This window comes from Nomia melanderi, chromosome 1 (genome assembly GCF_051020985.1).
Source record: "Nomia melanderi isolate GNS246 chromosome 1, iyNomMela1, whole genome shotgun sequence".
NCBI classification, from domain to species: domain Eukaryota; kingdom Metazoa; phylum Arthropoda; class Insecta; order Hymenoptera; family Halictidae; genus Nomia; species Nomia melanderi.
The window spans coordinates 22,301,193-22,319,376 of NC_134999.1; the positions used below are offsets into that span (position 1 = coordinate 22,301,193).

Consider the following 18,184-nt stretch of genomic DNA (forward strand, 5'->3'; position numbering starts at 1 on the left):
TTGAAATATTCAATTTGAACCACAAAAGAGAAGAATTTATTAATTCCTCCAAAACCTACGATCTAAACTGAAATTTTATGTTTCCTTTTACTTGTTTTTCGTTTAATTGTAAAAAATAATCTGGGACACAAATGACAATGATCACATTCATGATTTAAATTTAAACTATTTTTTCATTTAAATATAAAAAAAACAATCTGAGACACAAATGACAATAATCAAATTCTCGATTTAAATTCAAATATCGATTCCAACGCCCTCGTGCGCAAACGTAAGAAAACAATTCGTGAAAGTGGAGTCGCGTCATTGCGAGGCAAAGATGGAGAAGAAGGTTATAGACCAGAAAGAATACTTGAAGAAATATTTATCCTCGGGCACCGGCGATGACAAGAAGAAGAAGAAAAAGAAAAAGCCGAAAACAGGAGCAAAAACGTAAGTGTCAATTTGCGAACATCATACCTTCCCGTGGCAGTTTCAAGAAGGAACGTTTGTGTTTTAGGTTATATTGATTGTTTCACGCATCTCCCTGGAAATTTCAGGGTGAAACGTATGAAAAGTTTGTAGAATGAATCTATGAGAAAGCTATGTACCTTATGTATTGTCTGTCGTTTGTTTTGCCTCTGTGATAAAAGTAACGCTGCAGATTCCATTGACTAGAAGGAGCAGTGTGTAACACAGCATATAAGATCAATAACTGTACCCCACGTTTAGCGAGTAATAAGTTGTTTAAGGAGACTGTTCGTTTCTGCGCACTCAGTCCGAGGTGTATTTTCCAGAGTAAAGATTATTGACGATGACATAGACCTGAAGAACATGAGACCGATCGCTGATCACGAATTCGATATATTCATTGATGGAGAGGACGCCCCGCAGATCGCTGGCATAGTGGATGAACGAGGCCCGATCGATTTCTCTGATCAGAGGAGATGGAGAATCATTTCTAACGACCAGGACGGAGATCTGACTATTAGTCAGTGTAGAGACAGCAAACAGTCGAAAATTGTTACGAACGAGTATGATCGGGATTTAAGTCCTCCAAAAGAATCTGGTACACGTAAGCTGAATAGTAAGAGTTACCATGGTTATAGAGACGATGATTCGAATGTGGATACTGCGTCACATAAAAGTAGAAAGGATAAGAAAAAGATGAGAGTACCTGATTCGGAAGTAAGTTCACCTGGTCAGAATAGAAACGAGAATTATGACTCGGATTTAAGTCCGCCTAGGAAAAGTTCTCGCAAGAACTATGATTCTGATTTGAGTCCACCGAGGAAGAGTAAAAACAGAAATTATGATTCTGATTTGAGTCTACCGAGAAAGAGTAAAAACAAAAATTACGATTCTGATTTGAGTCCACCTAGAAAGACCAAATCGAAGAACTATGATTCAGATTTGAGTCCACCTAGAAAGACCAAATCGAAGAACTATGATTCAGATTTCAGTCCACCTAGAAAGACCAAATCGAAGAACTATGATTCAGATTTGAGTCCACCTAGAAAGACAGTATCGAAGAACTATGATTCAGATTTGAGTCCACCTAGGAAAACTAAATCTAAAAACTATGATTCCAATCTTAGTCCACCAAGAAGGAATAAGAAGCACAAATCTGAGAAAGCGACAAAACATGCGAATAAAAGTGATTCGGATCTAAGCCCACCAAGAAGAAGTAAGAAAGACGAATATGAGAAAAAGAAATCGAATATAGATTCTAGAAAACACAGAAAAAATTCTGACTCAGACTTAAGTCCACCAAGGAAATCTGAAAAATATATGAATTTGCATGTAAGTTCCAAACAAAGGTATAGAAATGACGATCCTGATCTCAGTCCACATAGACAAAGTGGAAAGCATAAACATGGGAATCCGCATGCTTTATCGAAAGTGAGCAAAAGCTATAAACATTTCGATAAGAGTTCTTGGTCAGAAAGGAGGCATAATTCAGATACGAGCCCACCTCGTAGAAAGAACAGAGACAGAAGTAGAAGCAAATCTATGGAAGATAGTAGAAATCTGTACAAGTCTAAAAAGAAAGGTGATGGTAAATATCAGTATGAAGATTCTTATAGAAAAGAGAAACGTACAAGAGATGTCAATGACTATAAGTTATTAGAGTCGAACCCCAGAGATGATAAAAGTGATTCTGAAAAGCGAATGAAAAAGACTTTAGATGGGAAACAAGCAGGTCTACAAAATGCAAGAGCACTACGAGAAGAAACCGAAGCACATAAAAAGAGAGAAGCTGAACATTTCAGCAAGGTATTTATATTTTTTCTACGTTTACTTCTATAATATTATATTAGCATAATAAATAACCAAATTCAATCCTCTTCAGCTCAGTAAAGAAATCACTGGTGTCGGTCAGGCTGCTATCGTAAGAGACACAAAAACAGGTAGGAAACGTAACTTGGAAGCAGAAGCAGCCGAAGAACGTGAGAAGCAAAAGAGACAGGCAGAATTAAATGAGAAGTATGCTAAATGGGGGAAAGGGTGAGTAATTTTAAAGTAGTTTATAAAATTATTATTTTTAAGTATTACTATCAACACATTTATTCATTTCAGCTTGAAACAGGTCGAAGACCGCGAAGAGAAATTGAAAGATGATCTTTACGAAATGAGTAAACCATTGGCAAGGTACGCAGACGATGCTGACTTAGACAAAAGACTTCGGGAACAAGAAAGAGAAGGAGATCCCATGTTGGAATATATCAAACAAAAACAAATTAAGGAAGGAAAAAGGAAACCAGGTACTTCGATCATATTCATCGATACTTCATCATGTTTTACAGATTTAACTGATTTCATAACCTAAAGAACGTACATATAATAAATGCGATTACCATTATTCCAGATCGACCAACTTATGAAGGATCTTACATGCCAAATCGATTCGGTATTAAACCTGGTTACCGTTGGGATGGTGTTGACAGAAGTAACGGCTACGAGAAACGCTGGTTCGAATCACAAAACGCTAAGACTGCACTGCAGGAAGAAGCATACAAATGGAGCACTTCCGACATGTAAAATGTATACATTGTTTCATACAAATCAACAATAACCATCCTGATCAACCACAGGCATTTGAACATTGTAAAATATTCTTTGAACAATCTATACTTAATAAACATCTGTTTAACATTAGAACAATCGAGCATTTAATACGATTAACACGTTAAGCGCCATATCAGTCATTGATGACCGACACTTCTAAATTGATTGAGAACAATTACAATATGCAAGATGACTGATGAGTAAAAATTAATAACGTAAGTAAACTGATGATGTTCTATTACAACGGTTGTGATGTCAGTTAATTGTTCCTAGTTATCTTTGCTACAAAAGAATAAGTGTTATAAACGCTCAAGATTTCTGTGGTGCTTAACGTGTTAACTCTTTGCACTCTGAAGTTTCTTGCTAGAAACATTGTAACATTTTCCGACAAAGTAACAAGGATATTTCATGAAACTCAAAGAGAAATCACATGTTTGAGGAACAAAGCTATTTTATTTCATTTTCCAAATTGGTGAGTTATACACACTCGGAAGGTCTCTCTGTCACCACTGGATTCAACGCAGTAAAACTAAAATCTGATATTTAACGTTGAACTTTGTATAACACCTCAATACATGATACACTGCAATAAAACAGCTTCGTTCTTCAATGTACTTGTAATCTCTGTACGAGTTAGTCTCAAAGAATATTGTCTTTATCTCGTCAAAGAATGTTACATATTTCTAGCGAGAAACTTGCCAGTGCGAAGGGTAAAATATCAAATTCTGTAGCTCTACCATAAGAAATCAGACGATGACAGTCACCGCCAGAGTGCAATGGGTTAAATATCAAATTCTGTAGTTCTACCGTAAGAAATCAAATGATGACAGAGAGTCATCTTTCAAGTGCAAAGTATCAATACATAATCCCCATAAAAATAACAACAACAAATTACTTCCAGTGTCCTCAAACACTCATCATACTCAAAACTATCCCCAAGATCATCAACAGCAAAGCAAAAAGCCCAAAATAGTCAGAAATAACCTCGAAGTTCACAGACATAAGCGCAATCATCAATCGGCGAGTCACGCGACAATAAACGCACACAATCCGAATCGGGATTCCGAAAACGGGGGAATCGATATTCGTTCCAGAAAGCAATAGCGAGGCGCCAGTCTGGCAGCGGTCTGGCGTAATTCGCGAGATCGATCGGACTTGCGAAAAGTGTGCCCGAGACAGCGCGATGGACCGGGCTCGCCGCGACAGCGAAAAATACGGTCCAGCGGTCGCTCGATTCAAACGGTCCGCAGGCCGGCGTGAGGCGCCGCGTGGTCAGCGGGCCGCGCGCATGTGTGCGCGCGCCAAACGCACTGGGCTATATATCGACTCGGCGCCGCGACGCAAGGGCAGGGTCGTCGGCGAAGTCAGTACGTCTCGCGACGTCGACCGAGCCTGTGTTCCGCGCGGCGCACCGTAGAGTAGAGTTTAGTGTTCGCCGGTAGTTAAGCGTAAAATAATTATTTTAGTACGCCGAATTTTTCTAGCCCACGCCGGGACCCGACGGCCCGGTTTCTCAACACGCACGTCCAGTTCACACCGTACCGCCGCGAATCGCACCGACGGGAGCCGGCACCACGCCGTGTCGTTCACCCCCGGCTCCGCAGCGAATTTTCGGAAAACGCTGATCCCACTCGACTGTGATCTATCTCACCCCGTGTGCCCGTTGTTCGTCCGAATTTTCTTTTCTCGCGACGGGTCGTCCTTTTGACGGCTCGATGTCCACGGGAGCAGTTGGATTGTAATCGCGACTCACACGAGTGTCAACCGGAGGTTTGGGCGTTTGCTATTGGAGGATACAGGGACGAAGGAATCGGAAAATGGGATGCAACACGAGCAAGGAGAGCGTGCAGCCCGTGGGGGATGAAGCGAAGGAGGACGTCAAGAACGGCGGTAAGTGGAATTTTGGAAATTGTTCGCGAGTTCCTGTGGAATTCGGGTGGGATTTTTCTACCCTTCGTTTAGGGGTTCTGTGGGGCCGGCGGACGTGGTGGGAGACGATTTTGAAAGTTTTGTTTGAAATTGGTTTTTTTAAATTTCAAATATACGAGTTGTATGTTCTGAAGTGACTTTTTGATTTTTTTGATGATTGGAAGATTGATTATAGGATATGTTGAAAATTCGATTGAGGAAAAATTATTGTACTGAGAAAATAATTGTAAGATAATTAACACTACTTCTACCAGTGTAAAAATTTTGAAATTTTTATTTGAAATTGGTTTCTAAATTTATATATGTATGAATTGATTTTTTGAGTTTTTTGATGATTGGAAAATTGACTGTAGGAAATGTCCAAAATTCAAATGATGGAACTGTGTCGAAATTTTGAAATTTTAATTTGAAATTGTTTTTTTCAAACTTAGTCGTATATTCTGAATCGACTTTCCGACTTTTGTGCTCGTTCGATTTAATTTAAAATCTTCACTACCCCCATTAGATTAATTATATTTCAGATTTTGAAAGAAATAGTTTTTGTCAAATATTTATCAAATCTTTATTTCACATTTTGAAAGAAATATTTTTTTTCAAATGTTTATCAAATCTTTATTTCACATTTAGAAAGAAATATTTTTTTTCAAATGTTTATCAAATATTTATTTTATATTTAGAAAGAAATATTGTTGACACATTATTGTAAGGCGAAGGTTAATGTGACAGCGGAATTAAGTAAAATTAATTAATTAATTAATTGCGTGTATTGTGGGGTAAGAATATTTCATTAAAAGGGAGGTTGAGAAGATTTGAATTGAGGTTCCTATGGAATTAATATAACACCATAAAAAGTGGAAAAGAATTTTATTAAATTTTTTATTAAATTTTAATATAATTTTGTTATAATGTGTTATCTTTTTTTATATTTAATTGGAATGAGAAAATTTTTTCTGCATTTTATTTTTATGTATTTATCCTGGTTGGAATTTTTATATAATTTTACATGTCGAAGAATTTCCATAGAATTTTCTTTTTTATGGTGATTGGAAGGGTGCAAATTTATTGATCGTGGAGGAGGAATGAAACGAGAGTAATTTGTTTTCAGAGGAAATATTGTTAACTTGTTTGAAGTGACGGATCAATCATTCGTTTAATTTCAGTAGCATTATTTATTCTTTTATTACGTCGACAAGTCTGCTGTATTGAAAATAATAAATTGTTTGACAGCCCTTAAGTACACTTTTCAGTTTCGATGAACTTTAATAATGAATTATAATTTTTTATTAGACTTGGATAATATTTAGACATTTCTTTTGTTGTAGAATTTGTTTAAAATATCAGTTTATTGTTATCATTGTTGTCTTTCATATTTCTTTTTACATTGATTTTATTATATTACATTTATTTTCTTTTTACATTAATTTTATTATAATACATTTATTATCTTTTTACATTTATTTTCTTTTTACATTAATTTTATTATATTACATTTATTATCTTCTTACATTTATTTTATTATATTACATTTATTTTCTTTTTACATTTATTTTAGTTAGAGAAAAATATACTTAACACAAATACGATCAAATGTTAATCTCAGAAAAATTTAGATTAAAAGTGGAAACGGAAGATAAAAATCGCTTGAAAATTAAGGGTGACGTTTTCTAAAGAACTTTCATCACGAATCATCACGAATCATCATGAATTTTCGAATCAATTTTTTTTTTAAATAATCATATGTAATTATAATAATCATTACAATTTTCAAATGCCTCGAATCATCACGAATCATCGTGAATCATCACAAATCATCGGGAATCGTCATGAATTTTCGAATCAAATTTTTCTTAAATAATCACATGTAATTACAATAATTATTATAATCATACATAATAATAGCCATAAATGCCACGAATCATCACGAATCATCACGAATCATCATGAATTTTCGAATCGCGCCGCAATCGTGAAACGCAGGCATCTTTGGTCGTTATTCAAAGTTATTTCACTCTGAATTGGCCGTCATTGTGGCGTCATCATCGCCATTTGTCGCGAACACGGGGCAGCAGCAGTACGAAGTGGAAAAGTCTCGCGAGTAATATGAATTTACGAACCCGACGTCGCGACGGAAAACATTCGTGCTCGTAACCGGCTGAAATTTCCCCGTGTGTAATTCGAGCCGAGGCGATCGATGCCGGGAGATTTGACTAACGAACCTTTCAATTACGAACTTTCTTAATCCTGCGGGAGATGTGAAACACATTTTCGGGATATTTCTTTTTATTATTTATTTTATTGTTTGGAAAATTTAATTATTTATTTTATTATTTGGCAAATTGAATTATTTATTTCATTATTTGGACAATTTAATTATTTATTTTATTACTTGGGAATTTTAATTATTTGTAGTATTATTTGGGAAATTGAATTATTTGTAGTATTATTTACTGATATTATTATTTGGGAGATTTAATTACTTGTAGTATTATTTAATGATATTATTATTTGGTAGATTTAATCATTTGTAGTATCATTTATTTATCTTATCATTTAGTAGATTTAATTATTCGTAGTATTATTTAGGAAATTTAATTATTTATATTATTATTTGGAAAATTTAATTATTTGTAGTATTATTTACTGATATTATTATTTGGGAGATTTGGTTATTTATATTGTTATTTGGGAGATTTAATTACTTGTAGTATCATTTATTTATATTATCATTTGGTAGATTTGATTATTTATAGTATTATTTAGGAAATTTTTCATTTGGGAGATTCAATTAAATCAATGCTAAAAATTCATCATGATTCATTAAGAATGCATGATGCAAAAGTATAGTAACAATGGAACATCATTAATGTTAATACCAACAATAAACAATTTTTCATCAATTCATCAATTTTTCAAAACTTTCATCGTAAAATTTCGTCATAATTCATTAAAATGCATGATGCAAAAGGTATAGTAACAATGGAACATCATTAATACTAACACCAGCAATAATCAGACAGTCGTATTTCATTGAAACGACACTTTTTGCATGATACATTCAGTTCATACGTCATTTCGCGTCTTGACGTTACTCTGAACAGTGTAACTGACGTTTTGCAATCAACTCAGGACAATAAGAGCTCTACGTCTACTGGAATAACATTCATTTAACCTTTTAACTGATTAATCATCTTGTCTTTCACGATAAACAGTTGGAATGTAAACTTTGCACTTCTATTGGAATGATGCTTCACTGGATCATTATTTAAGTAACGTTAATTACTTGATTGTTCAGCATTTAATTGTCTTATTAATTAATCTGTTGGCAATAGTGTGCAATATTTTATTGTAACGTATGGTTAAATGGTTATATACATAAATTTATATATGCAGATGAGTTTTGCATTAATTATAAAAGCTTCTTAATTAATATTGGAAACAGCAAAATCATTTGGGTCCTATGAATTATAATTTGATATATAATAATATAAATATAATAGTCTACTATATTTTTATATTTCAATATTATTGTTATTATTATTGTTTTATATTTTTATATTTTAATATTATTGTTATTATTATTTTATATATTTAAATTTCAATATGAAAATATAATATAATTTGAAAATCTATTTTTATAAGCTGCATAAATTTCATGATTATAAAATTATGATTATTTGCAACTATCTTGTCGATAAAAAAAATTCTTGTAATATAAGTGATAATGATTTTGAATTAAATCATTTTTGTAACGATTTACAAAAATTATTGAAGCAATAGTGTATTTATATAACGCTCAATTAAACAAATTGGATAAGTAAAATTTAAATATTTGTAGTGTTATTTTGGAAATTTAATTATTTATTTGATTATTTGGGAAATTAATTAATTATTTTATTATTTGGGAAATTAATTAATTATTTTATTATTTGGGAAATTTAATTATTTATTTTATTATTTGGGAAATTTAATTATTTATATTGTTATTTGGGAAATTTAAATATTTTTAGTATTATTTGGGAAATTTAATTATTTATAATTAAATGAGTCGAGGAATATTGTCATTTAAACGTTTCGATCACTTATCGAAGTATTTGATATTTCACGTTCACCGAAAAATACGATATCCCAGTTAGAGAAGCTTTAAATATCACGGTGGGGTCCAACTCGATTTCAAAGGTACGCGTCAAATGTTCAGCCTTTACCTATCGAGACTTTCATGAACACGACGCTTCTATTTGTTTTGTCGACCGGATTCCCGTCAATTTTTCCAAATATTCCATTTTTTCATACAATAACAGTACTGCTATCAAACACTTAAATTGAATTTGAAAAATTTGTTTATAAAAACTTTAAACGTGAGTTTATTGAGATTTGAATTGTTTTAAATTTTAGTTTAGTTATAAAGAGATAATTAAATACATGATGAAATAATTGATACATAATATATTATTAGTAAAGGTTAATAAAGTCATTAATGACGAATGAAATTCAATGATGATGATATAATTAGTATTATATTATAATGAATTAGTGATGAATGAATGGAATATTGTCTGCCGATTAAAATGAGTCCAAACACGACGTATATCGGACTAGTTTTACAATTTGATGGAAACGAGCCTTTTGTTTCATTAATTATATGAAGTTACTAAAACTAGTCCGATTCCTGTCGTGTTTGGACTCATTTTAACCGGCACAATCTCAGCAATCCAATGACACTCACAGTTCCACGTTTCACAATATTTACTCTCATTTTCAATTATCATTTAAAAACAAAATCTCACATATTTCCTTATAAATATCATACATACATTACTATCTCACACATTTTCTCACAAATACCATATGATCAAATAACACAATTATATACAATATTTCTAACAAAATATGACAACAATCTATACAACAATCCATAATAAAATAACAAAATACAACAACAATCTATCCAATAATCCACACATAATAAAATAACAAAATACAACAACAATCTATCCAATAATCCACACATAATAAAATAACAAAATACAACAACAATCTATCCAATAATCCACACATAATAAAATAACAAAATACAACAACAATCTATCCAATAATCCACACATAATAAAATAACAAAATACAACAACAATCTGTACAACAATCCATAATAAAATAACAAAATACAACAACAATCTATCCAACAATCCACACATAATAAAATAACAAAATACTACAACCATCTATACAACAATCCACACACAATAAAATAATAAAATACCCAAAAATAATCTTTTCAATTATCACTCCAAGCATCTTTCACAATTTCGTCGGCTCCACTACCGTTCCCGATTTTGAAGGTTAGAATTCATTCGTCCCGAATTTCCCAAATTCCTCGGAACCTCGAGCGGAATTTATGCGCGAAGTTTCGTCGATAGCGCGCACAGTGGATGAATCGTACCGGTGGATTCCAGTGTAACGTAGAAAAATACTCGCCTGTTCGACTCGTTAGATCGAGCGTCGCGATAACGTGCACGCGTTTACAATATCAAGGCGATCGACGGAGGGTGGCGGATGGATGACCCGGTGGTTCCGTGCAGCATGCACTGTCGTGTGCACAGTGGCGAATGGAATTTTCATTTTTGCAATTGGATGCGGGTTTCTTATTGCATAACGCTGGTGGAATTGATTTTTGACGGGATGGGGATATTGTTAAGATGTGATATTGTTAGTTGGTGGTAATGAGTAAGGTTTATGATAATGTTAGTTATTGTTAATAAGTAATGTTAGATAATAATGTTGATAGTGGTAATTGTGGTAATATAGTGATATTATTAATGTGATAATAATATTAATAATACTACTGATATAATAATAATATTAATAATACTATTCATACAATAATAATATTAATAATACTATTGATGTAATAATATTATTAATAATAATGCTACATTAATATTACTTTTTACTAGTAACTATTAATAATAATAACAGTTATCATTTCAAGCTTCAAAATATCATACCTGTCATCATACATACTTGTTAAACACAGTTAATTTCATTTGTTTAATTAAATTCATTTCTAATTGTTTAATGAACTATTCATCATTTAAAAAAATCTTTTATTTATATTATACATGAATCATTATCATTTCAAGCTTAAAAATACTGTGATACATACTCAAACACAAATAACATCACTTGTTTAATTTATTTAATTGAATCAATTTCTAATTGTTCAATAAACCATTCATCACTTTAAAAATCTATTCATATTCTACATTCGATTGGTCCCCTGAACAACACCGCAGAACCAAAACAATTCTTCACGTAGAATCCACTGTCGCCAGTATATCGACAAAAGAGCTGGCCGCGCACGACGCAGGCACATTATCCATAACAATAACTTTTTAACTTATCTATCTATATTCTCACTCGCGTGCGGCCAGAACGTGAAAGATAATGCGCGGACAATCGTTTAACTACATTACGTTTCTCGGAAAAGATGTTCAGCTGTGAATAATAAAAAATTACAACCTCGTCCGTGGAAACTCGAGTCTAAAGGGTGTACCACAACGAAGGGGTGACAAATGAAGAGGAGAAATAATCACGTGTAATTATAGTAATTATTAATACAAACGATAATTATTACATTACAATTGTACCTAATTATTCCTATATAGTAATTATTATACGAAAATAATTAGGGGTGATAAATATATTTTCGAATGCCACGAATTATCGTGAATCATCACGAATCATCACGAATTATCGTGAATCATCACGAATCATCACGAATTATCGTGAATCATCACGAATCATCACGAATCATTACGAATCATCGCGAACCATCGTGAATCATCACGAATCATCACGAATCATCATGAATTTTCGAATCAAATTTTTGTTTAAATAATTACATGTAATTATAATAATTATTAATACAAACTCCATCGTCATTAAACCATCGAATATAAACATCGTAAAATTTAATTATTAATTAAAACGTTTGTCTAATTGTAGCTCTCAAAATTCTAAGTAGAGAATTTTAAGTTTTTAAAATAAATTGTTAATGAAAATAAACATCGTGAAATTTAAATATTAATTAATTAAATTAATTTGTCTAATTGAGTTAATTAATTAAATAAAAGTTAAGGATTTGCGGCTCTTATCGGGATAAAGGACTTGTACCGTCCGTTGCAGCTAACTTGGCACTTTCGTCTGATTGGTCAGATTCGAAGACCCTAACCTAGTCATGTGGCGAAGAGTGGAGAGATGGCCACGCCCAGTGTTGATTACATTTCTGCCTGAAATGTGTCCAAAAATTACTTTTCCATTTTTTTAACGATGACGCAGTAGACAAAAAAATCTGAAAAAATTGAGAATATCTGTCATACCACTATGTCTGCTCCTATAAAAATTAAAAATTTGTCGCTCGAGTGCTTCATTGAGAAATTTACATTTTTCGATTTTTCGGACGGTTTTTCATTTTTCGCGCTAAGAATTTTGAACGGAAAAATCTGAACAAATTCTCAGTCGTGCACTGCTATGCCAAAAACGTCTCCGAATTTTTTCACAATTTTTAGACGTCATTAAATAGGGGAGATGGGACGAAAACTGACAAGTCGAGTTTACGTAAAATTATAAAAATAAAGTTCAGCCCCTAATAATCAAGAAAGACACGAATTTTTCTCGAGAAGTAACAGGTTATGTGCTGCCGGCCAACATCTTATTCGATCAATTGAATATTACAGCACGCCCTTAAGAAAGCCCGTTGGAAAGTGTCCAGATCCCAAGTATTTGCAGTTTCATAGATATCGATGTCATATTAATCGAGCCATTATTGATATGATCACAAATCTGTAGCAATAGAGTGAAGAATAAGATGCTGTGGACTGTTGAGATATGCAACTTGAATTTATATGTGGAATGAAGTGTGAAGAAACATATTTAATAACATTGAATAATATATAATTTAACTGATGAAGTATAAACATGTAATAATAATTTTAATATTATCTTCTCAAATGTATTGTCAGTGAATTGCTGAGATTGTGCCGATTAAAATGAGTTCAAACACGATAGGAATCGGACTGGTTTTACGGAATTGATGTAATTAACGAAACTTAAGGGTCGTTTCCATGAAACCGAAAACCTAGTCCGATCTACGTCGTGTTTGGGCTCATTTTAATCGGCGCGATCTCATGAATTCATTGGTACCATATTCGAGAAGATAAGGTTAAAATTACTCCAATTAAAATTTTCTATGTTGCATATTCAAGTTTACCTTAACTAACCCTTATTATAACCTTGAAAAGTCGAAGAGTCACTTCAGAACACACCACTAAACTCAGAAAACAATTTTAAGTAAAAATTTCAAAAGATGTCCTCTGACACTTTCGACAGACAATATTAAAAAAACACTTCACTTCGAATATCATATATACTTTCTCATACAGTATGCATTCTATGCAATGTTACATCCTTAAAACAGTTTAAATTACCGTCCGTTGCACGTAACTTGGCACCCCCGTCCAAGTGGTCAGATTCGAAGGCGAATAAATTCCATAAATACATAAAAATCCAAAGTCTACAATCGCCACTCAACAAATCCCACAAAGCTATCGACAGCTCGATAACTTTATAATCACTTCCTCAATAAATAATCTGAACTAATAAATAAATATTTGTAACATGAACACGTCAAAAATTTCGATCATGTCTCCGTAGTTTTAAGGTTATGTTCCGACGGGAATATGTCGAGCGTAACACGTGGGGCACGGGAAATGTAAAACGACTCCTTACGGAGAGTGAACGCGGTGTCTCCACCTTGACTCGCGCGAAAGAGAGCAAGGGCACGCGAACGGCAGAGTTCAGTCCAGAGTCGAGCCGCGTTGCACCTCCACGCGAGAGCCGCACGCGAGGACGTTTGATCTCGTTTCCAATACCGTGAACACTTTGGGTGCCGGCTAGTTTCCAGAAAACTGAATTGGGCAATTTTCATTGAGATCAACTTGCATCAGCGTACATAGAAAAATTTAGATGTAATATATTTTTAATAGATAATTAATTGCAACGAAATTTAATATTTTTTTCAAAATTGAGTTTTTTTTAAAAGTGTGGTAATTAGCAAAGGTGCATCGTTAAGTGTCTTTGCAACTTATGTCACTATATATAGAAAAACTTAAATGTGATATTTTTATGTAATATATTGTAAATAGATAATCAATTGGAATGAAATTTAATATTTTTTTCAATGTGCCAATTAGAAAAGTTAATTACCTTCCAAAAAACTAATTAGGCAAACTAATTGCCAGTATGTAATGTGTTAACAGGAGTATAATGAAATCTATAAAACATGATCGTTAGACTGATTTTTATAGACATTTAATATTTCAGAACATAATTAACACTAACGCTATCATATAGGTTAAAATGATTTCTAAAATCACTCCTTTCTTCTTTTTGCAATTATTAAAAAGATAACAGATGTTACCTAGACGTTACTTATAGAAATTATTGAAGAAATTGATTTAGCGATACGCACTGAACTGTAAATCAACTAAAGTCTCAGTAGGAACATTTCAAAAATTCAGTGTAACTGCTTGGTAGTTTTAGTGTTAACGAAAATGGAATATTTATAGTAATAAACAATATTACACTTTAATTATTTTGTTTTTTCTTATCGTGTGCATTTTGTGTAACTTTTCACTGTTAAACCTGCCATGAATCCATAGAAATTCACAGTCTGATAAGGGTATAGTTATTATAATTATCACAACACATTTTATTGCTTTTAACGCACTCACAGTGAATGCTTGAAAATTTTCAAAAAACCCTGTTATTGTTTTATACATACCTTTATGCGATTTAAAAAAATAGTGTTGAAATTGGTTTAATCTGAGTTAATAACATGAGTGAAACAATGGAAATCTTTCGTTTTTCCTGTTATTGAACGCTTGGCAAGTACATGTAAACTTTTGAGGTTGATTGTAGAACAGAAGCAAGGGGAAAGGTCAAAGATGTACTGACTATCTCCTGTAATACGATACCTGCTGCCTACAATGGAAGTCTAAAATTCCTAGTTCTTCTGCCAAAATGAATTCCTCAAATAGTTTGAGGCGTTTCCTTTAATCGACAGTAAAAGTGGAATATTTGTTAACAAATATCAGATAGGTGATTATTAGATCTGAAAATTAAATAGGAGAATAATGTATTTTATTTAATCTGTCACATACCGTTGGCAGTTTCCTTGATACTACATTAAAAAAATTATTGTTGAATAATATTATGTCTCATTATATTAAAAATACAGTACTGATGATTCTGAAATAATTGTATAAAATTTGTGATAATAAATATACTAATTTCCTTGACACTACGTTATCTTAATAACTTATATTGTACGAAGAAGAAATTGAATTATTTTCTCTCGTATAACAATTTTAGTAAAATTATTACATCTGTGAAACCATTCTACAACTGCTGATAGGTAAAACAGTTAACAATAGATATTAACAGATGCAAGATCTCTAATATTACAAGTTACTATAATTCTTTAGGTATAAACTTTATTCACTGTAAAAAAGATCAGTGGATAATTTTTAGGTTAGGCTGAAGTGAACAGCAATTCTTTATTAAGGAATATTTTTAATCAAAATAACAACCATTACCACATATATTTCTAACAATAAATTCATATGATATAATCTAATAATTCTTCTATCAATTTAAACAAAAAACCTTAACAATTTAACAAACAAAACAAAAGCACTGTTATAGGAAGATTCTATATGTTGAAGATGTTGAACACTGATTCCACACCTCACTCTATCCTCTTTGAGACAGTCGACATTTTAGCTTCTGTTTCCTGGCGAACTTTCATTGAAGAAATCGATCATGGAAAATAAACAACCAATTTCACCTTATTTATGTTTCCCGGAGTTCTTTGCTTAGGCTCTCTTGTAGGCCGAACAGCACGAAACGTCAATTTTCCACGAGCCGGATCAACCGGTTAGAACATACAGTGGGGCTCGCTTAATCTCTGTAGACATCTGCTCGGATAAATTTCACAACACCAGCCCTGTTCTTCCCCCACTTATCACGTGATCCCAGTGGCAGGCACAGAAAATGAATACAATGAACAGAAACGGGATGGACGGAGTCTAATTTGCGTATGTTCAAAGCGACACCTTACGCGTCAAATATACACGTGCAATGGAGGAAATTGCAGTTGCAGTCATTTAAACGTTATCTTCTCAAATATAGTACCAATGAATTGCTGAGATTGTGCCGATAAAAATGAGCCCAAACACGACGTAGATAGGACTAATTTTACGATTTGATGGAAACTAGGCTTTAATTTCGTTAATCATAGTACCGTTAGAATGTTGACATTCTCCCGATTAAAATGAGCCCAAACACGACATAAATCGAACTAGTTTTTCGATTTCATGCAAACGAGCCTTTAATTTCGTTAATAACACTAAGTCAATAAAACTAGTCCGATTCCTACTGTGTTTGGACTCATTTTAGCACAATCTCAGAAATTCACTGATAATATATTTGAAAAGGTAAGGTTACAATTACTGGAATTGAAATTTTCTTCACTGCATATTTAACTTTACCTTCTCAATCATAGTACCGTTGGAATGTTGAGATTCTCCCGATTAAAACGAGCCCAAACACGACATAAATCGGACAAGTTTTTCGATTTCATGGAAAAGAGTCTTTAATTTCGTTAATCACACTAAGTCAACAAACCTAGTCCGATTCCTATCGTGTTTGGACTCATTTTAATCGGCACAATCTCAGCAATCCACTGACACTACATTTAAGAAGGCAAGGTTAAAATTAAAAAATTAAAATTATTACAACTGAAATTTGTTTCATTGCATTTTTAACTTTACCTTTTCAATCATAGTACCAATAGAATATTGAGATTCTTTTGATTAAAATGAGTCCAAACACGATGGGAATCGGACTACTTTTACGATTTCATGGAAACGAGCCTTTAGTTTCGTTAATTATATCAGTTCCGTAAATCTAGTCCGATTCCTATCGTGTTTGGACTCATTTTAGTCGGCAGAATCTCAGCAATTCAATGACACTCAGAGTTTCACGTTAATTCTAAGTTACATTATTATTAAAAATACGTTAACATTATAATCGAAGAATCATTATTCCCAAAGATCTGTCACCGTACAGTTACAGGTCACTCGAGATACATGTTCCCCGGATTTCAGCACTTAAGACCACTTTCCATCGAATACGTATATCGACCTGTCGCCGAACGTGTTAAGTAGTAACTAACCTCGCAAGCGTGACTTCTCGCACGTGTTCGATTTACGAGGTAAACTGACCGAACGCTACACGCCATATTCGCCCTCCGTAAATTCCCGCCTCGAATCTTACGTGTTGACAATTAATCACAATTAACCTTAAACATTCGTCACTCGTTTCTCACGTTCCCATTGTTTATCTGGTAAACAATTTATTGGCAGCACTGGAAGTCTAAAACAAATATCACAATTAACCTTAAACATTTGTCACTCGTTTCTCACGTTTCATTTCTCTGGTACACAATTTATTATCAGCACTGAAAATTTAAAAAAAATTGTTGCAAAGGCACCACTTTTAAAATTCTGTGCTCTAAATAATTTTTTAATAGGAATTTAATGAATGTGTAAGAATGCAAGAGAAATAAAAGTAAATACTGAATCACTTCAATAAACAAATAATAAAATAAACACCGAATCACTTCAATAAATAAATGATAATAAAATAAACACTGAATCACTTCAATAAACAAATAATAATAAAATAAATAAACAACACTTCACTGAATTTGTTATGTTACGATATTCTTTATTTGTTTATGGATATTATGGTACAAATAATAATTTTTTATTAAAAGCTTTTAAAAAAATTTTAAAGTTTCGGTGATAACTTCTGTTTGCCATTTAGTTTTATTATTCGTCGATATTTGTCACATGGTGTACACCACAACCTAAATTTAATTCTACCCATAAACGTCATCAGAATTTAACCAGTATCCAGAATCCACAATTAAACAGTATTAATTACAGAATTTCTGTACAAAGTAATTTATTGTAAAATATTGCAATCTTAATATTGTACAATATTATACTCTTACTTTATAAAATATCATACTCTTCATATTGTAAAATATTATACTCTTCATATTATAAAATATTATGCTCTTATT

At 32.6% G+C, this 18,184-nt stretch overlaps 2 protein-coding genes across 7 annotated transcripts in view; both read left to right on the forward strand.

Moving 5' to 3' along the window:
- Positions 1 to 283: 283 nt before the first annotated feature.
- On the forward strand, positions 284 to 3,144 carry LOC116433597 (uncharacterized). 2 transcript variants are annotated; one of them, XM_031991834.2, is made up of 6 exons: positions 284 to 432; positions 777 to 1,013; positions 1,089 to 2,256; positions 2,333 to 2,487; positions 2,560 to 2,744; positions 2,849 to 3,144. In XM_031991834.2, exons 1-6 carry the CDS (start codon positions 320 to 322, stop codon positions 3,019 to 3,021), a joined length of 2,031 nt encoding a protein of 676 aa, XP_031847694.1. In that variant the 5' UTR covers positions 284 to 319; the 3' UTR covers positions 3,022 to 3,144. The 2 variants fall into 2 exon arrangements, with proteins under 2 accessions (XP_031847694.1, XP_031847693.1); XM_031991833.2 differs by having other exon boundaries at positions 777 to 2,256.
- A 1,244-nt stretch (positions 3,145 to 4,388) lies between these two features.
- The window catches only part of igl (IQ calmodulin-binding domain containing protein igloo), a 135,214-nt gene continuing 121,418 nt past the window's right edge, over positions 4,389 to 18,184 (forward strand). For 3 of the 5 annotated variants that reach the window (XM_076366592.1, XM_031991830.2, XM_076366598.1), the window contains exon 1: positions 4,389 to 4,938. In XM_076366592.1, the coding sequence (XP_076222707.1) occupies positions 4,866 to 4,938 (73 nt within the window). In that variant the 5' untranslated portion in view covers positions 4,389 to 4,865. The remainder of the gene's footprint in view (positions 4,939 to 18,184) is intronic. The other 2 variants (XR_012998358.1, XM_076366585.1) reach the window with 1 other exon arrangement.

Excerpts from the sequence above, each read along its gene's own strand:
- LOC116433597 (XM_031991833.2), top strand. The coding sequence starts at position 320 with ATGGAGAAGAAGGTTATAGACCAGAAAGAATACTTGAAGAAATATTTA. Across the intron at positions 2,257-2,332 it reads AAGCTGAACATTTCAGCAAG|CTCAGTAAAGAAATCACTGG; the intron begins GTATTTATATTT and ends AATCCTCTTCAG. Across the intron at positions 2,488-2,559 it reads TATGCTAAATGGGGGAAAGG|CTTGAAACAGGTCGAAGACC; the intron begins GTGAGTAATTTT and ends TATTCATTTCAG.